A 24024-nucleotide genomic window follows, 5' to 3' on the forward strand; every position below is an offset into this window, starting at 1 on the left:
ATGGCGAGATCCAAGGCTCCCCAGTTGTTGGGCCTCGGACCTCATTACAATAGAGCCAGCATGGCAGAACAGCCCGATGGCGAAGACTGCAGAAAAATCGGGTCCGGTTTGGGGGGGGGGGGGGGGGGGGGGGGGGGCAAGAAAATGCAGGACCATGGGTTGGGGGGCTTGTAGCCGTGGGGGACGGGACCAGGATCAGAGGTTGGGAGCAGTGACGATCGGGAAGGTGGTTAAAAATGGAGTCAGGAGAAGCTCTCTTCCTTCTCCCGGCTCCACGTTCAGTTAAGTTACTTACTTTGTTGCAAGCGATCCCTAGGGCTGGTTTCTCAGAGTGCAGCCCGCAATGGCGCTGGCTGCCTCGGGGCAAACCAATCTTGGAGAGAGTGAAGTATAGCTCGCATGACTGTGTAGAATTTGTGTAACCTGCTATCTGTAACTTCCTACTGCAGCCTTTCCGCCATCTGTGCAGATGCCTCAGACATCTGAAGATACCCATGAATCCATCCTCCATTCTCAGGGTAGGTAGCCAGGACATTGTGTGGTCACCTCCAGCCCGTGGTCAAACGGGGTCATATCCTTCGCCTGCCCTTTCTAATTTGAATAATTTCCCTCTCATTCCTCCCCACTCCGTGGCATCCCAAAACTTCGATTTCCGCTGTCTAGCAAATAGCCACAGGGAACAAATGAGGGTTACTTTGGTGGTTTTCTGGCTTCCCCATTACACCTCAGTCTGTGTGTCTCGAGGTCTAATACGGTCGCAACAAACTTAAATTTAATGTTTTGGCAAAAAGAGAGATGGACACAAGATAACATGTGGAACTTTGGGAGCGTGGGGGTGGGAAGAACTTGTTTCTTTAACTGTAGTTGGAGGTACTGGTATAAGCCAGGAATTTTTTCCAGGGGGTTGTTTGGATACAAGCTTGCCAGACAAAATAAAACTGCTTCAAAGAGTTTATTGACAATTAGGTTCAAACATTGTCAATATGTTCCAATGGAATGTGACTTGCTACACACTGCAACCAGAGCAATTCATCCCGCTTTTTCCCCCCTCTTGCCTCACTACTTCTCCTTGGCCTTCCCGAAGCGAGCGACTCATTCTGGCCCGTGTTGGCTGCCTGCACTCCTCCAGTACCTCACTCGAGTTGGCCTGCTGAACTACGGGAGAGCCTCCCACCCACGCCCAATCACACTCTCGATGGTCATTCACACAAGCGTCCTTTCCAGCTAGGGGTCATGGGATTTCAATCAGAAGTATGATCTTGCCTGACTTTTTTTAAACTGCAGCAGCTCCGACATTACAGTGGATGGCTGCCATGCTTTAATCTACTTGTTGACTTGGTGCTTTATCTCCCTGCCTGTCTGCACCGGATGAAACCAGTCACAGTTTCGCCCATTCACTTAATCTACCAGATATTGATAGATTAAGTGAATGGGCAACACTGTGGCAAATAGATTTCAATGTAGGCAAATGTGAGGTCATCCACTTTAGACCTAAAAAGGATCGAACAGGGTACTTTCTAAATGGTGAAAAACTAAAAACAGTGAAGGTCCAAAGAGACTTGGGGGTCCAGGTACATTAGATCATAAAAAATGTAATTGACAGGTACAGAAAATAATCAAAAAGGCTAATGGAATGCCAATCTATATCAAGAGGACTAGAATACAAGGGGGTAGAAGTTATGCTGCAGCTGTACAAAACCCTGGTTAGACCACACCTGGAGCACTGTGAGCAGTTCTGGGCACCACACCTTAGGAAGGATATACTGGCCTTGGAGGGAATGCAGCGTAGGTTTACCAGAATGATACCCGGACTCCAAGGGTTAAGTTACGAGGAGAGATTACACAAATAGGGGTCCCCTCCCTCACCTCTTTTTCCGGTACATTGATGACTGTATCGGTGCCGTTTCCTGCTCTCGCCCCGAACTTGACAATTTCATTCACTTTGCCTCCAATTTCCACCCTTCCCTCACATGGTCCATCTCTGACTCTTCCCTTCTCTTCCTCGACTTCTCCGTCTCCGTCTCCATCTCTGGGGATAGGTTATCGACCAATATTCACTACAAGCCCACTGAATCCCACAGCTACCTGGACTAAACTTCCTCCCACCCCGCTTCCTGTAAGGACTCTATTCCATTCTCCCAGTTTCTCCGTCTCCGCCGTATCTGCTCCGACGATGCCACCTTCCACACCAGTGCTTCAGACATGTCTTCCTTTTTCCGCAACCGAGGATTCCCCTCTACTGTGGTTGACACTGCCCTCGACCGTGTCAGTTCTATCTCCCGCACTTCTGCCCTCACCCCTGCCCCTCCCTCCCGGAACCACGATAGGGTTCCCCTTGTCCTCACCTTTCACCCCACCAGCCTCCACATTCAACGGATCATCCTCCGGCATTTCCGCTACCTCCAAAGTGATCCCACCACCAAACGTATCTTCCCCTCCCCTCCCCTTTCAGCATTCCACAGGGACCGCTCCCTCCGAGACACCCTAGTCCACTCCTCTATCACCCCAAACAGCCCTTCCCCTTCGCCTGGCACCTTCCCGTGCAAGCGGAGGAGATGTAACACCTGCCCCTATACCTCCCCCCTTCCCACTGTCCAGGGCCCCAAACACCCCTTCCAGGTGAAACAGCGATTTACTTGTACTTCTCGCAATCTAGTATACTGTATTCGCTGCTCATGATGCGGTCTCTACATTGGGGAGACCAAACGCAGATTGGGTGACCGCTTTGTGGAACACCTCCGTTCAGTCCGTAAGGGTGACCCCGAGCTTCCGGTCGCCTGTCATTTTAATTCACCGCTCCATTCCCACTCGGACCTCACCGTCCTTGGCCTCTTGTATTGTTCCACGGAAGCTCAACGTAAACTCGAGAAACAGCACCTCATCTTCCGATTAGGCACTTTGCAGCCTTCCGGACTCAATATCGAATTCAACAATTTCAGATCATAAGCTCGGCCCCCATTTCATTTTCTCTTGTAATTGTTCCACTCCTTCCCCCCCCCCACCCCCTTTCCTTTTGTTTCTCTCTCACACCTGGCAGCTATCTTTTGCCCTAATCTCAGCCTATTACCATCTCGTCTAGCTTCTAATCTCTTTTACTTCTTTTGTTTCTTTTATTCTTTTGTCCGATCGCAGCCCTGCCTTCGATCCAGTTTCTTTTCTTTCCAGTTTTGAAGAAGGGTTCGACCCGAAATGTCAACTCAAATTTCTCTCCACGGATGTTGCCTGACCTGCTGAGTTTTTCCAGCATTTTCTGTTGTTATTACATAAATTAGGGTTGTAGTCCCTGGAATTTAGAAAGTTAAGAAGTGATTTGATCAGTTTTCAAGATATTAAGGGGAACATATAGGTTAGATAGGGGGAAACTATTTCCACTGGTTGGGGAGTCTAGGACTAGGGGGCAGAGTCTAAAAATTAGAGCCAGACCTTTCAGGAGTGAAATTAGGAAACACTTCTACACAAAGGGTGATAGAAGTTTGGAACTCTCTTCCACAAACGGCAATTGACGCTAGATCAATTGTTAATTTTAAATCTGAGAGATTGATAGATTTTTGTTAACCGAAGGTATTAAGGGATATTGGGCAGAGGCGGTTATATGGACTTAGGTCGCAGATCAGCCATGATCTCATTGAATGGCGGAACAGGCTCAAGGGACAGAATGGCCTACTCCTAAGAACCAGGTCAAAGAACTGCCCAAGAGCCAAATTAAGTGGGATGACCACACTCTACCTGTACTCGGATTGACTTCTGGTTAAGGCACCGAGGGCAGTGAAATTGGTCTAAGCCAGCAGCACACCGGGCAAATAGCGAATCGGCAACAATGAAAAAGAAAATGGGGCGTGGTGTAAAACAGGCTGCCGATTCATTGTGAGCCTGTTTCATGTTACCGGTGAAGACAATTTCAACCCCAGGGACTCCTGATTAAAACACAAGTTATTAAGTCAGCTATGCACAGAATCCCATCAATGGATAGAAGCTACCAGCATGTCAAACAAAGGCAACAGTCAGAATGTTATTTGCATCTAGGTAGAGCCACTGACATTTAGAATTTTCATAAAACAGTTGAAGCAACCGAGTAGAATTTGTTTAACGTGCCGTTTCCCCGCACTAGGCTCTGAACAGCTTGAGGAGACATTGGAGGTGGAGGCATCCTGCTCCGAGGGTAGGTTCTCAGTGTAGCCAGCACCGTGTGCTTTCATCGCTGCAGTGTGGCGCGGTTATACCGAATCTCAATCATCTGCCCTTTCTAGATCACTGTCTCAGAGTTCTGATTTGAAATCCTTTCCCACTACCTCATTATAGAACTCCCCATGGGTTTCCACTCCTGTTATTTACCCCGTTAAACCACAAAACCCTCAATAGCTGCTGGGAAATATCTGAAAGCATATGCAAATAGATTCCTTTGTTAGAATTCGGATTGTGTTCATCAAGGTCAGGGATGCCAGTGGGGGAATGGCAGACTTTCCATTACACGAACAAACACTCCCAGGGCAGGTACAGCACAGGTTAGATACAGAGTAAAGCTCCCTCTACACTGTCCCATCAAACTCTCCCAGGGCAGGTACAGCACAGGGTTAGATACAGATTAAAGCTCCCGCTACACTGTCCCATCAAACTCTCCCAGGGCAGGTACAGCACGGGTTAGATACAGAGTAAAGCTCCCTCTACACTGTCCCATCAAACACTCCCAGGGCAGGTACAGCACGGGTTAGATACAGAGTAAAGCTCCCTCTACACTGTCCCATCAAACACTCCCAGGGCAGGTACAGCACGGGTTAGATACAGAGTAAAGCTCCCTCTACACTGTCCCATCAAACACTCCCAGGGCAGGTACAGCACGGGTTAGATACAGAGTAAAGCTCCCTCTACACTGTCCCATCAAACACTCCCAGGGCAGGTACAGCACGGGTTAGATACAGAGTAAAGCTCCCTCTACACTGTCCCATCAAACACTCCCAGGGCAGGTTCAGGAATGAGACTGGCCGAAATCCTAGGGCTGTTCCGTGACAGACTGCCCTTGGACACAGAGCTGATGGTTAACAGACTTTCATTGATCAGTCTGGGCTGGAGTTATACCCAGGTTTGATAATTGGAAGCCAATATCTAACCCACTGCACCTTTAAGTCCAACCTTGTTACACGGTGTTTTAAGTGGCCTACATGCCTTAACTGGCGACAGTGGTAAAACTGGTGATGGAACAGTTAGTTTGTATCTTTTGGGGGAGGGAGAGGGAAATTCAGTGCAATGATAGTAGCTGGTATAAGGGAGGAGCATACACACGCACTACCTTCACGATCAAACTCTCCCGTAATCCAGAACAACCAAACAGTGTCTACGATTATATTGGGTAAGGTTTCCAGGGGGAAGAGTTTTTGTTCTGTTATAGCAGCAGAATTTCCCTGTTGCTGAAGGTCTTTCTCCCCTTTCCGAGTGTCCCGGTCACACACGCCCCAAGAGGACCAGTGGACAACCTGCTGTGTACTGGCCACCAAGACATCCTCGTACCGATCAAGGGGAAAAATCCTCATAGATCAGCAATTTGTCAGGGTGGGTATTAAACCTGTGCCCAAGGGTTACTCAACAGCTGCACTGCTGCTCCATGTTACTTTGGAAACAAGATGGCTCCATTCAATCTGCACACAGACTCGAGTGGTTAAAGCACAGGCACTTGGTATAAGGAAGGTTTGAGCCAGCACTGCCCAGGCTCCCATCAGTGTATTAGCAGATACCAGCTTCAGAACGAGATTTGCTTTTAGTTACCTAGAACCACTAGCATTTGGCCCTGAAATTGCAAACACTGTGTGGAAGTGGGGTGAAGGGGGACACACACACACACCCCCAGGCTCACTGGTGAAGAATGGGCCCTTGGTAGGCTGGCACTGTTCAATGATACAGCTCACCCCCCAGCCTCCCTCTTCATTAACTGACCCTGTTGCATCACAGTCTGCTCTTTTTGCTGTCTGAAAGACAAAAAAAGTGTGCAATGGTGCTTACTGTCCAGTTTTGCCCATTGCAGCTGCATTGTCACAGAGCAACCTGGCAGTGCCCATTGATGGCCACAGATATGGGAAAAATGGGACAACTCCCTCATGGCAGATTGTACCATTACATTCAGTTCCATTGTATCAATGAGGAAGGGGCTGTATGTGGTGGTACAACAAGGGAAGATCCGTGCGCGCAGGTACATCGAGGGGAGGGTCTGTGCGCGCAGGTACATCGAGGGGAGGGTCTGTGTGTTCCCTCATATTCCTGGAATTAGGGAAACATTTCCAAAAACAAAATACTGCAGATGCTGAAAATGTGAAATAACAAATTGCTGGACACACTCAGCAGATCATGCAAAAGGACAGCAATCTGAAACATTAACCCCACCTTCTTCTCGCCACAGACTCGACTTTCCCATATAGTCCACCAATGGCACCAACCCGTTCCCCACTGTCAACATGCAAACTGGCATTTACTGTCTGCGTTCACACGTTAAAGGAGTCAGGGAGGGGTGTAGGAAGGTGCCCAACACCCTGGCACTGTACCTCAGCAAGAGGCAGCCTCCTTCAGGAGAGGAGGCAAGAAACATAGAAAAAGATTAAGTATAGCCTGTATAGTTGAATAGATGTTGTGTAACTTGCTGTATTTATACAATAGACTCCCGATTACCTACTGATCAAAAAATTCCACAACCGTCCAGTACTAGACGTCCAGACGAAGAGGGGGCTGAGCAGGGTAGGTTCGGAGTACAGCCAGCACGCACTGCAATGACTGCTGAAACACAATTACTGCGTCAGATTCTCGTCTGCTCTCTCTCGTTTTGTTTTCTCTCCGAGTTCTGGTTTGAAATACTCTTCCTGTTGTTCCTCATTATCGTGCTCACCCACAAGTTTTCATTTCTTCTTATTTACTCAATGCTGTTGTGGGATCTTGCTCTATGAAAATCGGGAGTGGGGGCCATGTTTGCCTACGCATTAGCAGTGACTGCACATCAAAAGTAATCCATGTGAAACGCTGGAGATGTTTGAGAGACAAGATGAGGCGTTGTTTAATTGCCAGTCTTTATCACGTTACATCACAGGGTGATAATACCATGGCAGGTGATAGTGAAGCGCGTTGGGCCCCTGCTCCCTGGAGAATTGGGCAGTGAGCCTCGAGAACTGCGATACGCCTGAAGCACCAAGTGTGCCCCATGGGGCAATGGGTGCAAAAGGGAGTGGGGGCCAGGGCACGGAGTGTGTGCTGGGCTCATTAGCCCGAGTTGTGTTTCAATGAGGCAGTTGCCTCACACTGTGGGCGAAGTGCCTGGGCAGGTGCTGTAGCTGCTTTTGGAATGGGTGTCCCCACATGTTTTTATAAAAATGTGGCCATCTTTGCCCCGTACTGTGTGCTTGGTGCCCTACCACCCATACGGGCAGTGCCTACGGCCCTTTAATGACTGCTGGTGCTACTGGCGCTAAGAGACATATTGGCAGTGCCAGTAAATTATGCAAGCGAGCTGAACTGATCCTACCCAACGTCATGCCTCGGTTATACCGAATCACATCACCTGCCCTTTCTAGTTCCCTATCCAAGTTCTGATTTGAAATCCTTTCCCGATTTCTCATTATAGAGCTCCCCTTGGGTTACTTCCTCTGTTATTTATCACATTACATCACAAACCCTGGATAGCTTCTGAGAAATATTCAAAGGGATATGAAAATAGATTCCTTTTAGAATTGTGATTGTGTTCATAAAGGTCAGGGATGTCAGTGGGGGAATGGCAGACTTTCCATCACACGAGCAAACACTCCCAGGGCAGGTACAGCACAGGTTATATTTTTTAAAAAGGTGAGAAACTATTAAATGTTGGCGTGGAGAGGTTTCAGTGTCCTCGTACAGGAAACAGAGAGTTAGCATGCAGGTACAGCAAGCAATTAGGAATGCAAATGGCATGTTGGCCTTTATTACAAGGGGATTGGAGTATAAGAGTAAGGAAGTCTTGCTACAATTGTACAGGGCCTTGGTGAGACCACACCTGGAGTACTGTGCACAGTTTTGGTCTCCTTATCTAAGGAAGGATATACTTGCCTTGGAGGCGGTGCAACGAAGGTTCACTAGATTGATTCCTGGGATGAGAGGGCTGTCCTATGAGGAGAGATTGTGTAGAATGGGCCGATACTCTCTGGAGTTTAGAAGAATGAGAGGTGATCTCATTGAAACATGCAAGATTCTGAGGGGGATTGACAGGGTAGATGCCGAGAGGTTGTTTCCCCCTGGCTGGAGAGTCTAGAACCAGGGGTCACAGTCTCAGGATAAGGGGTCGGCCATTTAGGACTGAGATGAGGAGGAATTTCTTCACTCAGAGGATAGTGAATCTTTGGAAAATACCCTACCCCAAAGGGCTGTGGCTGCTGAATCATTGAGTATATTCAAGGCTGAGATCGATCGATTTTTGGACTCTAGGGGAATCGAGGGATATGGAGATCGGGAGGGAAAGTGGAGTTGAAGATCAGCCATTATCTTATTGAATTGCAGAGCAGGCTTAAGGGGTCATATTCCTGCTCCATTTCTTATGTTATGTTAGATACAGAGTAAAGCTCCCTCTACACTGTACCCATGAAACACTCCCAGGGCAGGTACAGCACGGGTTAGATACAGAGTAAAGCTCCCTCTACACTGTCCCATCAAACACTCCCAGGGCAGGTACAGCACAGGTTAGATACAGAGTAAAGCTCCCTCTACACTGTCCCATCAAACACTCCCAGGGCAGGTACAGCATGGGTTAGATACAGAGTAAAGCTCCCTCTACACTGTCCCATCAAACTCTTCCATGGCAGTTAAGCAATCAAAAAGGCTCATGAAGTGTTGGCCTTTATTTCAAGTGTGTTGGATTACAAAGGGCAGGAAGTTATGCTTCAGTTGTTTAGAGCCTTGGTCAGACCCCCTCTGGAGTAACTGTGTTCAGTTCTGGGCCCCGCACCTCAGGAAGGATATATTGGCCTCGGAGGGGGAGCAGCGCAGATTCACCAGAATGATACCGGGGCTAAAGGGGTTAAATTATGAGGACTGGACGCATAAACCTGGCTTTTATTCCCTTGAGCATAGAAGATTAAGGGGTGATCTGATCGAGGGGATTAAAATGTTAAACAGATTCAATAGGGTAGATACATCGGTCCTATCCAACAGGTACGGTGTACTTGCTACCTGTGGGCATAAGGATGAAGACTGCAGGGAGGATGGCCAGAAGGTGCCCAGTGCCCTGGCACTGGAGCTCAGCAAGAGTCAGCCTCCTTCAGGAGAGGTGAGAAAATTAGAAAAAAGATTTAACTATAGCTCGTATAGTTGAATAGATGTTGTGTAACTCGCTGTATTTATACAATAGACTCCCGATTACCTACTGATCAAAAAATTCCACAACCGTCCAGTACTAGACGTCCAGACGAAGAGGGGGCTGAGCAGGGTAGGTTCGGAGTACAGCCAGCACGCACTGCAATGACTGCTGAAACACAATTACTGCGTCAGATTCTCGTCTGCTCTTTCTCGTTTTGTTCTCTATTGAAGTTCTGATTTGAAATTCTTTCCCGATTTCTCATCATAGAGCTCCCCTTGGGTTACTTCCTGTTATTTATCACATTACATCACAAACCCTGGATAGCTTCTGAGAAATATTTGAAAGGTCAGGGATGTCAAATGGCAGACTTTCCATCACACGAACAAACACTCCCAGGGCAGGTACAGCACGGGTTAGATACAGAGTAAAGCTCCCTCTACACTGTCCCATCAAACACTCCCAGGGCAGGTACAGCACGGGTTAGATACAGAGTAAAGCTCCCTCTACACTGTCCCATCAAACACTCCCAGGGCAGGTTAGCAATCAAAAAGGACAATGAAATGTTGGCCTTTATTTCAAGGGTGTTGGATTACAAAGGAGAAGAAATTTTGCTTCAGTTGTTTAGAGCCTTGGTCACACCCCATCTGGAGTACTGCATTCATTTTTGGGCACCGCACCCCACGGAGGATATTGGCTATGGAGGGGGTGCAGTGCTGATTCACCAGAATGATACCAGGGCTTAGAGGGTTAAATTATAAGGACAGGTTGCATAAACCTGGCTTGTATTCCTCCGATTATAAAAGAGGTGATCTGGTCGAGGTGTTTGAAATGTTGAATGGATTCGATCGTACCTATCCAACAGGTACTTGCTAGCTGTGGACATAAGGATGAAGGCTGCAGGGAGGATGGCCAGTGTGCTAACCATGGCACCATGGAGCAGGAGGCAGTCCAAGGAGGGTGGGGTCATATTGGATTTGGTATTTAGGGAATAGATAGCACCCTCTGCAGCCGTGGCCGAAAGTCCAAAAGGGTGTGTTGCTTTACTCTGTATCTAACCTGTGCTGTACCTGCTCTGGGAGTGTTTGATGGGACAGTGTAGAGGGAGCTTTACTCTATCTAACCCGTGCTGTTCTGGTGGTAGGGCAAAGGATATCTCCGTTGTCGTGGTCCATGTCAGGATTAACATTGTAGGAAAGAACAAGGAGGTACTGCTAAGGGAGTATCAGTAGCTAGGAACTAAATTAAAAAGTGGATTACTACCCGAGCCACGTGCAAATTGGCATAGGGATAGACACATGGTGAGTGCACGGCTGAAGGAGTGGAGTGGGAAGGAGGGGTCCCATTTCATGGGACAGTGGCACCATTTCTGGGACAGGATGGAGCTGTACCGCTGGGACGGGCTACACCTAAAGCAGCATGGGATCAAGGTCCTAGCAGAAAGGATAAATAGGGCTGTGGATAAGACTTTAAACAAGCAAGACGGGGTGGGGAGAGGGATCTGGTAGAAATAACACTAGTCTGAAATTAAAAGAAATAAGATATAAGATGAGAGAAAAAGTCAGACCCAAGAAAAGAATATGGGTAACAGAGAGTCAGGGAACAAATAAATTTATAGAACCCAAGTATAAAACAACTTAAAAATAAGGCGAGAGGAACAATTAATATGAATTGCCTGAAACAATACTAGGAAACTGAAGGTAATAATTCGCAGCAAGGAACTGGATCCATATGTAGTAGGGACAACTGAAAGATGGCTGCATGAAGAACAGGATTGGCAGTTAAATATTGCAGGATTTACGTATTTAGAAAGGATAGGGGGTAGGAAGAAGGGTGGTGGTGTAGCTGTACTAATTAGAGATAACATAATGGCAGTAAAAAGGACATAACTAACATTAGATAGAAACAGTATCCATATGGATTGAGAAAGGATAAGAAGGGATTGATCACCCTAATAGGGGTATACTACAGACCACTTAATAGCTGAAGGAGAAATATGTAGGCAAAACTATGAAATGAGTAAAAATCATAGGAGATTTCAACTACCCCCAAATAAACTGGCAAGAAGAGGGGAAAAAAGGAATGGAGATTTTACAGTGTGTACAGGACCTCTTTCTTACCCAGTACGCAAGCCGCCCAAGAGAGGACTCATTGCTGGATCTAGTAATGGGAAGGGAACCAGAGCATCATGGCAATAGCGATCACAGCATAATATTTAAGATAATGATGGAGAGAAACACATGTAAGATAAAGACCAAAGTAATAGACTGGAAAAAAGCTAATGATGAGGGGGAGGAGGATGGAACTAGCAAAAATAAACTGGAAAACAGAGAGATAGAACAGCAGTGGGAAATATTTAAAAAGGTGATCGAGAAATATATTCTGCTAAAAACAAGAACCAACTAGCCAATAATAAGACACCATGAATAAAGAGATAAGGGTACAACTGAAAAGAAAGAAAGAGGCATACACTAAGTACATAGACAACTAAGTATATAGACAACAAAGGAGAGGATGACAAAAGGGAATACGAAGAGATTAGTTAAGAAGTCAAAAAAAATTAGGAAGGCAAAGAGGAATTACAAAATGAAATTATCAAAGAATGTAAAAAAGAATTAAAGTATTCTATAGACACATAAATAACAAAAGAAAAATTGAGAGAGAGAGAGATACGGCTACTAAGGAATGCACAAGATAAACTCAGGTAATGGCAGAAATATTGAATAGTGGACATGACATTAGAAGAAGGATTCAAATATCAAAACATTTAAGATAGATAGAAGGGAGAAAATTAATAAATTAGATAAACAGAGGATAAAACCCTTGGTTCAGATGGACTGCATCCACGTATACTCAAAAAAGCTAAGGAAGAGATAGCAGAGGCACTGGTATACTGGTATGTATACATATTCAATAGAAAGGGGAAAGTGACAGAGGACTGCTGGATAGCTAATATTATTTCTATATTCAAAGAAAGGGAGATAGAACAAATCCAGGGAGCTGTAGGCCAGTTAGCTTAACGTCGGTGGTAGGAAAGATATTGGAATCTTTACGCGAAGATGCAATAGACAAACATCTAGAAATCGAAATTATAATAAGATAGTCAACATGGATTTCAAATGGGAAGGTCATGCTTGACCAACCTTATTGAATTAATTGAAGTAAAAGAAATAGTAGACCAGGGTAATGCAGTGGATGTAATATATATGGACTTTCAAAAGGCCTTTGATAAATAGTAGGTAGTGCTTTGACTCCTATACTAAGGTCAGAGCATGTGGTGTCAGGAAACAAGTAGCAGAATGGATAGCAAACAGACTACAAAACAGAAGAGAGAGTTGGGGTTAAAGGTAGTTACTCAGACTTGTAGAAGGTGGGAAGTGGTGTTCCACAGGGATTAGTGCAGGAACCACTGTTGCTCATTATTTACATAAATGAGTTGGACTCAAATAGATCAAAATTTTCAGGTGATGCCAAATTGGGGGGGGTATACTGAGGAAGACTGTGACAAAATACAAGACGACATTAACAAACTTGCAGAACATTCATGTAAATGGCAAATGAATTTCAATATAGCCAAGTGTGTTACATTTTAGTAGGAAGAATAAGGATGCTACCTAGTCCTTAGAAAGTAAGAGTTTAAATGGGGTAGAGTCATAAAGGGATCTAGGGGTAAAGATTCACTGAAGATGAAAAGTAACAATGTAGGTTAATAAAGATATAAGTGCAAACAAAGCGCTGGGGTTCATTTCTAGAGGAACAGAATTCAAAGGAAGAAAAATTATGTTAAACTTGTATCGAACATTGGTTAGACCACACTTGGAGTACTGTGCACAGTTCTGGTCTCCATATTACAAAAATTATATAGAAGCACTGGAGAAGGTTCAAAAAACCATTTACAAGGATGATACCAGAACTGAGAGGTTACAACTATCAGGAAAGACTAAATAGGATGGGGCTCTTTTCTCTAGAAAAGAGAAGGCTGAGGTGTGACCTGATAAAAGGTCTTAAGCTAATGAAAGGGTTCGTCAGGGTAGATGTAGAGAAGATGTTTTCACTTATTGGGGGGGGGGGGGGGGGGGGGGGAGAAAAAAGAGTCGTCGAAAACTAGGGACCATAAATACAAGATACTCAGCAATAAATCCAATGAGGTATACAGGAGAAACTTATTTACTTAGAGTGGCGAGAGTGGAACTCGCTACCACATGGAGTGGTTGAGGCAAATAGCATAGATGCATTTAAGCAGACGCTAGATAAGTACATGAGGGAGAAAGGAATAAAAGGATATGTTGACAGGGCGAGATGAAGTAAGGTGAGAGAAGACTCATGTGGAGCACAGAGTTACCTCACAAAAACTGTAACTGTAAACAGTGCAGGTCCACTTTGGCACTCAAGGACTTGGGTGATTAAGGAACGGAAATTCAGTACAAACAAGTGATTTGCGAGCACAGCTCAGGATCTGATTGGAGAATTTGCAGACACGAGCACTATAAACAAAAGCAAGTGTCAGATTTTCATTTCAATATCCTTCCTCAGAACCCTGATTCTTAACGATGAGGCTAATTAAATGAAGTAAAAGTCGCAGGATTGAGTAGAATTTTTTAATCTCTCATTTTAAACCACAATAGGCTCTACGGTAGTTGATGGGACCAGCAAGTCTGAAAAAACGGAGGTTAATCAGGAATGTGACGGTAGGTTCCTAGTGTAGCCAGCAGTGCGCCGTGAACAATATGTACCGAGTCAAATCTTTGTCTGCACCTTCTCATTTATTTCCCTGCCTTTCGGTTCCAATTTGACTACTTCCTGAAACATGGTTCATATGAGCTGTGCCTCTTCCATTATTGGGGTCATTTGCAGACCAGTTTTATGCAATGGGCTCATGGCCTCTAAACTGGTATGAGACTGAAAACTCCTGGGGCACTTCCAGGACTGAAACTGCCAAATCTCCTGTGGCCCTCCCAGGAATGTGGACTGCCCAGACACCAGAGGCTTTCATCGATTGGTCTGGGCTGTATTTATACCCAGGTTCTAGAAGTGGAAGCCAGTAGTTAACCCACTGCACCCTGAAGTCCCACCTTGATACGCTAGATTATTCCATATTATAATTGAGCTCCATGCTTTAACTGGCAGCTATGGCAAAACTGGGGACGGAAGAGAGTTGGTTTGTATATTTGGGGGGGGGGGGGGGCATTTTGTGTTGGAAAAATACAGTGGAACGGTAGCAGCTGGAATAAGGGATACACACGCACTTAATGACCAAACACTCCCGTAATCCACAACAACCAAAGATGGATTAGACAAATATATTAGGTAAGGTTTCAAAGGAGAGTTTGTTTCCATTTTAGAAGCTAAATTCCTCATTACCGAAGGGTTACTCTTCTTTCCCCATCATGAGTGTTCCCGTCACTCAAACTCCACGTTACGCGATAGCTGCATTGCTGGCCCACGTTACGCGACGGCTGCATTGCTGGCCCACGTTACGCGACGGCTGCATTGCTGGCCCACGTTACGCGATGGCTGCATTGCTGGCCCACGTTACGTGACGGCGGCATTGCTGGCCCACATTACGCGACGGCGGCATTGCTGGTCCATGTAACGCGGCGTCTGGCCCTGAAATTCCGAACAGTGCACTCCGCCAGCGGATGTGGGCTACGAGTGAGGAGGCCCAGACCCTGTCCCAAATTACGGGGATCAGTGTCATTTACATACTCAGGCGGCTGCGTCAGCAGAGTCTCCCCGACTCGCCAACTACAAAGTCGGAGCAGCATTATGCTGTCCAAACACAGGGCAGGAGACCAGGAAAGGCTCAACAATAGGTGTATTTTAAACCTTCAGCTCCCAGTGGAGGTAGTGGGCATTGTCAGAACTAATTGATCCTCAGTGATCCTCCCTGAGGATCAATCACCTGGAAGAATTTTGAGACCTCTCCTGGACCTCACGGTCACTAACAACAGCACTCAGCGGGCAAGTTTCTCTAAAGTTTTCCCCAGAGAGAGAGTGCATTATCTGGAATCTCTCCCACCCCATGACCCCCCACTCCAGACACGTCCCATTAACTTAGGGGGCAGGTAGAAGATTCAGCCCCCTCATTTCCAGCCCCACCCTGCACCATCCCCCTCCACCCAGAATTTCTCCTCAGGGCATCAGTGGTGCAGAATCTCGGCACCCCCATCCCTAGTCACACCAAATCGGAATTTCGGAGCCCGATTTACCAAATCAAATCAAATTTTATTGTCATTGTTAGTGCACAAGTGCAGTACAACGAAATGTAGGCTTGCGGCTCCCGAGTGTGTATAATTTGGATTAGGACACTTAAACATTTCAACATACATTGGTACATATATATTAGCATAAATATGACCATAATAAAGTGCATCGGCAGATGTGCAGGCTTTAGTGTTTATTTGTGGAGTTCAGTAGGATGACAGCCCTGGGAAAGAAGCTGTTCCTAAATCTGGTCGTACGGGTGCGAATGCATCTGTAGCGTCTTCCAGATGGTAGGAGGGCGAACAGACTGTGGCTGGGGTGGGTAGGGTCTTTGATGATGGACCGTGCCCTCCGTAGGCAGCGTTTCTGATATATATGTTCTATGGTCGGTAGCCGGTAATGCGTTGGGCAGTTTTGACTACCCGCTGCAGGGCTTTCCGGTCATGGGAGCTACAGCTGCCGTACCATACCGTGATACGGGACTGATTATAGATTCATAAACAGATGGAATGTAGCTTGCGCAGTTCAGTAGGATTTTGTGTAATCTTCTATTTAGATACGATAACCTCAACCTCGTCCGATTCTGTGTGTGAGCTTCCAACGCCTTCAAGTGGACATATTTCTGGTGCCTCTTCACAGGGTAGGTTCTTCAGTTGCTAGTACGTGTAATCACCGCCAGACCGCAGTTAGACTGTGTCACATCCTCGACTGCTCTCTCATTTTGTTCTCTGTCTTTCCCTACTAGGGTTGCATATTCCTCAAGGTATTATCAAATGACCTCCAACCAGTCAAACAGCCCTTTATCCTCATCTCCAGTATTAACTAAAGTGTTCAAAGACAACAGCAACAACTTGCATTTATATAGCACCTTTAACACAGTAAAACGTCCCACGGTGCGAAACAGAAGCGTTAACAAATTTTGACACCGAGCCACATAAGGAGATATTAGGGCAGGTAACTAAAAGCTTGGTCAAAGAGGTAGGTTTTAAAGGAGTGTCTTAAAAGGAGGAGAGAGGCGGAGAGGTTTAAGGAGGGAATTCCAGAGCTCGGGGCCCAGGCAGCTGAAAGCACGGCCACCAATGGTGGAACGATTAAAATCGAGGACGTGCAAGAGGCTAGAATTGGAGGAGTGAAAGTTCTCGGAGGGTTGTAGGGCTGGAGGAGGTTACAGAGGTGGGAAGGAACAAGGCCATGGAGGGATTTGAAACCAAGGATGAGAATTTTAAAATCGCGTCGTTGCTGGACCGGGATCCAGTGTAGGTCAGCAAGCACAGGGGTGATGGGCGGACGGGACTTGGTGCAAGTTAGGACACGGGCAGCAGAGTTTTAGGTGAGCTTAAGTTTATGGAGGGAGCAAGATGGGACACGGCCATGGGAGCATTGGAATAGTCGAGTCTGAAGGCAAGAGGTATGGATGAGGGTTTCAGCAGCAGATGAGCTGAGGCAGGGGCGGAGACAATTAAATCAAACTTTTTTTTTTTTTTATAAAATGGCCTTATGACTTTTCACCTGGGTGACTTGCAGTAGTCTCCACCCTATTGCAATCCTAATCACTATTGCCCGTCTTTACGAATAGGGCAGCCATGGGACAGCTCTGATCAGAGAAAGGGTTCCTGCTCCTGATTGCTGTAGCTGCACACATGTGGATAGCCGGTGAACGTGGGATCAGGTGAAGCAGCTACATTCTCCACGCCTGCTCTCGCTACCCAGGCTCACAGGTGAAGAAGTTCCCCTTGAGTGAGGTACTGGCAGGCTGGCACTGTTCAATTATGCAACTCACCCCCCAGCCTTCCTCTTCATTAAATGACTCTGTTGCATCAGTCTGCTCTTTCTGCTGTCTGAAAAATATTGACAGAAAAAGTGTGCGTCAGTGCTTACTGTCCAGTTTTGCTGATCGCAGCTGTGTGTATCAACTACTCTGCTTTATCACAGAGCAACGTGCCTTAAGGGCAGTGTCCATTTATGGCCAGACATGGGGAAAGTGGCACAACAGCCTATGTGGAGGTACAATGACGGGAGGGGCCGTGTGTGGAGGTACAATGACGGGAGGGGCCGTGTGTGGAGGTACAATGACGGGAGGGGCCGTGTGTGGAGGTACAATGACGGGAGGGGCCGTGTGTGGAGGTACAATGACGGGAGGGGCCGTGTGTGGAGGTACAATGACGGGAGGGGCCGTGTGTGGAGGTACAATGACGGGAGGGGCCGTGTGTGGAGGTACAATGACGGGAGGGGCCGTGTGTGGAGGTACAATGACGGGAGGGGCCGTGTGTGGAGGTACAATGACGGGAGGGGCCGTGTGTGGAGGTACAATGACGGGAGGGGCCGTGTGTGGAGGTACAATGACGGGAGGGGCCGTGTGTGGAGGTACAATGACGGGAGGGGCCGTGTGTGGAGGTACAATGACGGGAGGGGCCGTGTGTGGAGGTACAATGACGGGAGGGGCCGTGTGTGGAGGTACAATGACGGGAGGGGCCGTGTGTGGAGGTACAATGACGGGAGGGGCCGTGTGTGGAGGTACAATGACGGGAGGGGCCGTGTGTGGAGGTACAATGACGGGAGGGGCCGTGTGTGGAGGTACAATGACGGGAGGGGCCGTGTGTGGAGGTACAATGACGGGAGGGGCCGTGTGTGGAGGTACAATGACGGGAGGAGCCGTGTGTGGAGGTACAATGACGGGAGGAGCCGTGTGTGGAGGTACAATGACGGGAGGGGCCGTGTGTGGAGGTACAATGACGGGAGGGGCCGTGTGTGGAGGTACAATGACGGGAGGGGCCGTGTGTGGAGGTACAATGACGGGAGGTGCCGTGTGTGGAGGTACAATGACGGGAGGTGCCGTGTGTGGAGGTACAATGACGGGAGGTGCTGTGTGTATAATAAGGGAGGGTCTGTATGATAGTGGCACTTGCGCCCACTGGCCCCATACTAATGAGATGCTCTCCCACTGATCCCGGAAACTCCAGCGGAGCCAAGTGATGGACAGCACAATCAGGCATGATTTTGATCTAAGGAATTGGAGACAAAGTCTTTTTTAAATAATGATTACTTTTTTTTAAATTTATTTCTGTGTCCTATGGTGTGGAGCAGGAATTAGTTACCAACATTTGAACTCATTAGCAGCAAAACAAGCCCTGATCCCAAACGCTTGCCCTGTCCCTTTCCTGCCTGGCTTCGGATCTAGCAAAAGTAGCTAACCCCAAGGCTTGGGCCCCTCAGCGCTCTCAAGGGCAGGTGGGTCAGTCGCTCGCAGCCTATCACATAGCATTGCCAATTCTGGTTGGACCGATTTCTGGAGGAATCATCACTCGATTGCACATTTCAAATGTTATTCCATTTATCTTTAACGGTTGGTCCTCTGTAGTTGAGGGTATATACACCTCGTGAGCCTATTAAAAAGTGTTTTTACTCACTGGACTGGACTTCAGGAAATGTCCTCAGTGCCCACCAATGGTTGACTGCCACCCCTCAGAGGTACACTCTGATTCCCCCCAGCATCTCACGAATGCGGAGCTGGTCAGTTCTTTCTCACCTCAAACAAAAGCAGAAAATGCTGGAAACACTGAGAAAATCAAAAGAGCATCTGCAATGCAGGAGGGTTGGTACTCACACAGGCACTGGGAACAGAAGGCTGGGAATTTAAAAGCAATTTTACCCTCCACTTTAATGAAAAATAACAGGGATAAAGGGGTTGTTCAAAGGGGATGGGGTGGGAAGTCTAGTACTGGTTTTCAACCACTTCAGTTCCAAAATGACCTGATAATTCCTGTACAGGTAGGCTACAGATTCAGGAAAAGTGGAGATTTGAGGGAGGGGGAGAGAAGGGAAAGTAAATGGACAAAGGATGATTGGAATAGAAAATTAGACAATTACTTACATAAAATGGCTACTGCTGCCCATCAAATTAGAACCAGCTGTTATTTGGGAACTTGACTACAGATTCACACAGGTTCCAACGCAGCCTAATGCCTTAGTCATCTTGACCCACTACAAATACTCACAGCCAGCCAAGCCTCCCTCCAGTCCATAGCCCCCTGCCCAAAGACCCCCAGTCCCACAGCCCCCCCAAATCCATAGACCCCCAAATCCATAGCCCCCCGTCCCATAGCCCCCCCAATATCCATAACCCAGTCCCATAGCCCCCCAGTCCCATAGATCCCAAACCAACACCAACCCCTAATCCCAACCAAACCATCAACCTCACTCCTGTAAACCGGCTATGCTGCAGTCCTTCAATCTAAGCGCCAGCCCTGACACCTTCACCCACCTGCACGCCAGCCTCACTGATCTCAGTCAGAGGGTTCCCGCCGCCGGGCGCTGCCTGACCCGCCCGACACTCACTCACGCGCCGTTTGCAGATGTTAAATTCCAAATTCCGCCCAATAACTGGCGCGCTCGCGGGCCCACACATGCGCACTGAGCCAGGACTGCCCGCCGCACCCGCCTCCTCTGATTGGCGCACTGGCACTGCCCGTCAAAGCAGTACCTCCTCTGATTGGCGCGCTGGCACTGCCCGTCAAAGCAGCACCTCCTCTGATTGGCGCGCTGGCACTGCCCGTCAAAGCAGCACCTCCTCCGATTGGCGCGCTGGCACTGCCCGTCAAAGCAGCACCTCCTCTGATTGGCGCGCTGGCACTGCCCGTCAACTGCTCAGAGCGGTTCACGGGAGATCCCGGGCAGGGTTGGCAACCCCACCTGCGCTGCTTCCAGATGGTTGCCATGAGCTACCTGAGATGCCCAGTGCCCGCTCACCTATGGACTATGAATTTTCATCTATGGATTCCGCCTCACTCAAACGGGATGTGGTGGTATGTGTGGTGCCTATATGAATGGCATTGAATTAGCGCAGGGCTACTTAGAAGAAGACCGCAGAGCGATAGTAGGCCGCGCTATAATGGGAGCAATGAAGCACCAGTCTCTGCACTAATGCTAGGCTCCAAACTGCATTGGGCAGACCTCGCTTGGACTCCTGGGTTCAATTCAGGTCTCCATGCCACACAACAACAACTTGCATTATATAACGCCTTGAACGTCCCAATGCGCTTCACAGGAGCGTTTTGCGACAAAATTTGACACCGAGCCACATAATGGGATATTAGGAAAACTTTCAAAAAGCTTGATCAAAGAGCTAGGTTTTAAAGAGCGTCTTAAAGGAGGGGAGGTAGAGAGGCTTAGGGAGGGAATTCCAGAGCTTAGGGCCGAGGCAGCTGAAGGCACGGTCGCCAATGGTGGAGCGAAGGAAATCGGCCTTATGTAGGAGGCCAGAATTTGAGGAGAACAGAGATCTTGGAGGGTTGTAGTGTTGGAGGAGGTTAAAAAGATAGAGGAGGGGCGAGGCAATGGAGGGATTTGAACACAAGGACAAGAATTGTAAAATTGAGGCGTTGCCGGACCGGGAGCCAATGCAGGACAGCGAGCACAGGGATGATGGATGAATGGGACTTGGTGTGAATTAGGAAATGGGCAGCAGAGGTTTGGAAGAGCTCAGGTTTACAGAGGGTGGAAGATGGAAGGCCGGCCAGGAAAGCGTTGGAATAGTCACGCAAAGGATCTACATGCATTAAAGAGGGAGCAGAGAAGGGCAATAAGACTGATGGCAGGTGTAAAGGCAATTTGCTTTGAGGAAAGGCATTTGGTGGGCTATTTAGGCTACTGAAGGGATGGGCTTCGATGGAAGAGTTAGGGTGCTGGAGGGATGAGTATTAACAGAAGAGAGTATACTAGAGGGATGAGATTCAATGGGAGAGTTAGGTTAGTAGAGGGATGGGCATCAATGGGAGAATTAGGGCACTGGAGGGATAAGCTTCAGTGGGTTGAATGACCCTTTCCCATTCTTGACTGTTCCTATCAATTTCTTCTAAGTAAGAACAAAATGTAATCTATACTTAGCGATAAAAGGAAAAACAGCAAATAGTGGAAACACAAATAGTGGTCCATCAGCGTCTGAAACAGAAAAGGCAGGTTAGCAATTAGGTGGGATCCTTCATCAAAACTCCCACCTGAAACAGTAACCTATCCTTTCTCTTAAGGCACCACTCATTTATCCAGCATTTTCTCCTTTTCCTGACTGGAGACCTATTCCCAAATCTCTGCAAATAACCTTCTATAACTGGACCCTTGGAAGGAGCCCAGACTGAGCAGCAAAGCATCAGGCCTCACTGGGCACCTCCTCCCCCAGTGACCCAGCACAATGTCACCGTGTGGCATTGTGCTTTGTTCTTCCATTGACCTCCCCTGATCTCCATGTTTTCTTTTTCTGTTGCTCAATCTTAGTCCCTCTCCGTCCTGAAATTGGGGACACATATTTCTAAAAAGAAAATACTGCAGACACTGAAAATGTGAAATAAAAAACAGAAATTGCTGAAAACACGTCAGGTCGCATCTGTAGGGAGGAAGGTAGGGTTAATGTTACAGATAAAAAGGTCGTCGACCTGAACCATTAACCCCACCTTCCTCTCTCCACTGACTCATCTATCCATACAGTTCCAACAATGGCACCAATCCCTTCCTCATGGTTAAAATGCCAGCTGGCATTTACTGAATGGGCTGACACACAGATGATTCAGGCAGGGTTGTAGCTGGGTGTCCAGCACCCTGGAACTGTATCTCAGCAAGAGTTCAGGAGAGAAGACGAGAAACGCAGAAAAAAAAACAGGCGAAGTATAGCTGGTACAGTTGATTAGATTTTGTGTAACCTGCTGTATTTATCCAATAGACTCCCAAGCTACTACAGATCAAACCATTCATCAGAAGCACAGTGCTAGCCATCCAGATGTAAAGTGGGCTGAGAAGGGTAGGTTCAGAGTACAGCCAGCACACACTGCAATAAGTACCGAACCACAATTACTGCATCAGATTCTCGTCTGTTCTTTCTCATTTTGTTCTCTGTCCGAGTTCTGCTTTGAAATACTCTTCCTGTTGTTGCTGGTTGTCGAGTTGCAATCCTTTCTTATTTACTCGTTGCTGTTTGTGGGATCTTGCTGTGTGGTAAATCTGTTGGGGGGGGCGTGTTTGTCTATGCAACAGCAGTGAATGCACTTCTAAAACCTCCCTCTACAACTGTCTCCACCATTTTTCGTTCTCTGCACTAATTTTTGGGCTGATTTTCTAATTAACGCCGCTGACAGCTAGTCTCGCCCACTGGAACTTCGGAAATTCGGGCCTGGACTGTGCACAATTTTTTGACTATTCAAGGTCGCGGCCCAAATTTCAGCTATGTGGTCTCGGTGAGCGAGGGAGCAAAGGCAGAAATGACCCCTTACAGGCCAGGTTTTGGCCAGGTGGACAGTGGGTGACCTCAGCCCACATCTCCAACACTCGGAGACTCGGGACAATGCGTTTGGTCACACGCCCAGCCTTCACTCAGGGTCACCCCAAAGTGATGCAGCCGAGGTCAAACTATCGCACCTTGTGTTTTTACACGACGTGCATCGACGCTCCATCGAGATCCAACAGCCCCCGTGGTTTTTGGTGACTTTTTAATGCAATTCACCTCTATTCCCCCTTCCACCGAGCTATCTCCCGGAAACTGTAACTGTAAACAGGGCACATCCACTCGCTCTGTCGTCAAGGACTCGGCTGTTGATTAAGGAGCAGGAATTCGGTACAAACAAGGGATTTGCGAGCACAGCTCAGCATCAATTAGAGGATTCGCACACACGAGTGCTATAAACAAAAGCAAGAGACAGATTTTCATTTCAATATCCTTCCTTAGAACCTTGATTCTTAATGATGAGGCTGATTAGATGAAGTAAAAGTCGCAGGATTGAGTAGAATTTTTTTTAACCTCTCATTTTTACCGCATTAGAATCTACGGTGTTGGATGAGCACGTCAAGTCTGATAAAGCTGAAGTTATTCCTGAATGTGACGGTAGGTTCCTAGTGTAGTGTGTCGTGAACAATATGTGCCAAGCCAAATTCTCACCTGATCCTACTCTTTTAGTTCCCCGCCGTTGAGTTCAAATTTGACTCCTTCCTGAAGCATGGTTCACATGGGCTGTGCCTCTTCCATTATAGGTGTCAACTGAACAACAGGGTTTAGTGCTGTGGGCTCATGGCTTCTACAAACTGGTTTGAGACTGGAAACTCAAAATCAAATAATTAATAATCAAAAAGGTTAATGGAATGCTGGCCTTTATATCTGGAGGACTAGAATACAAAGGGGTAGAAGTTATGCTGCAGCTGTACAAAGCCCTGGTTAGACCACACCTGGAGCACTGGGAGCAGTTCTGGGCACCACACCTTAGGAAGGATATATTAGCCTTGGAGGGAGTGCAGCGTAGGTTTACCAGAATGATACCCGGACTTCAAGGGTTAAATTACGAGGAGAGATTACACAAATTAGGGTTGTATTCCCTGGAATTTAGAAGGCTAAGGGGTGATCTGATCAAAGTTTTCAAGATATTAAAGGGAACAGATAGGGTAGATAGGGAGAAACTATTTCCGCTGGTTGGGGAGTCTAGGACTAGGGGGCATAGTCTAAAAATTAGAGCCAGACCTTTCAGGAGTGAAATTAGGAAACACTTCTACACACA

At 47.3% G+C, this 24024-nt stretch overlaps 1 protein-coding gene and 1 long non-coding RNA gene across 13 annotated transcripts in view; one reads left to right on the forward strand and one right to left on the reverse strand.

The window, feature by feature from the left end:
* The window catches only part of odad4 (outer dynein arm docking complex subunit 4), a 90527-nt gene that overhangs the window by 39433 nt on the left and 27070 nt on the right, over positions 1 to 24024 (forward strand). For 8 of the 12 annotated variants that reach the window (XM_085966116.1, XM_085966110.1, XM_085966111.1 and 5 more), the window contains 8 exons: positions 450 to 518; positions 4109 to 4159; positions 6640 to 6717; positions 9347 to 9424; positions 13918 to 13980; positions 16053 to 16136; positions 22206 to 22283; positions 23298 to 23360. In XM_085966116.1, the coding sequence (XP_085822242.1) occupies positions 450 to 518; positions 4109 to 4159; positions 6640 to 6717; positions 9347 to 9424; positions 13918 to 13980; positions 16053 to 16136; positions 22206 to 22283; positions 23298 to 23360 (564 nt within the window). The remainder of the gene's footprint in view (positions 1 to 449; positions 519 to 4108; positions 4160 to 6639; positions 6718 to 9346; positions 9425 to 13917; positions 13981 to 16052; positions 16137 to 22205; positions 22284 to 23297; positions 23361 to 24024) is intronic. The other 4 variants (XM_085966114.1, XM_085966121.1, XM_085966122.1 and 1 more) reach the window with 4 other exon arrangements.
* On the reverse strand, positions 15497 to 19917 carry LOC147100981 (uncharacterized). The gene is made up of 2 exons (XR_015073427.1): positions 19758 to 19917; positions 15497 to 17334 (listed from the first exon to the last, which is right to left on the reverse strand). It is a non-coding gene; the product is annotated as an uncharacterized LOC147100981 (long non-coding RNA).

Source organism: Somniosus microcephalus, chromosome 24, assembly GCF_052327205.1.
Source record: "Somniosus microcephalus isolate GS21.2 chromosome 24, FLI_Smic_1.0, whole genome shotgun sequence".
Taxonomy (NCBI): Eukaryota; Metazoa; Chordata; class Chondrichthyes; order Squaliformes; family Somniosidae; genus Somniosus; species Somniosus microcephalus.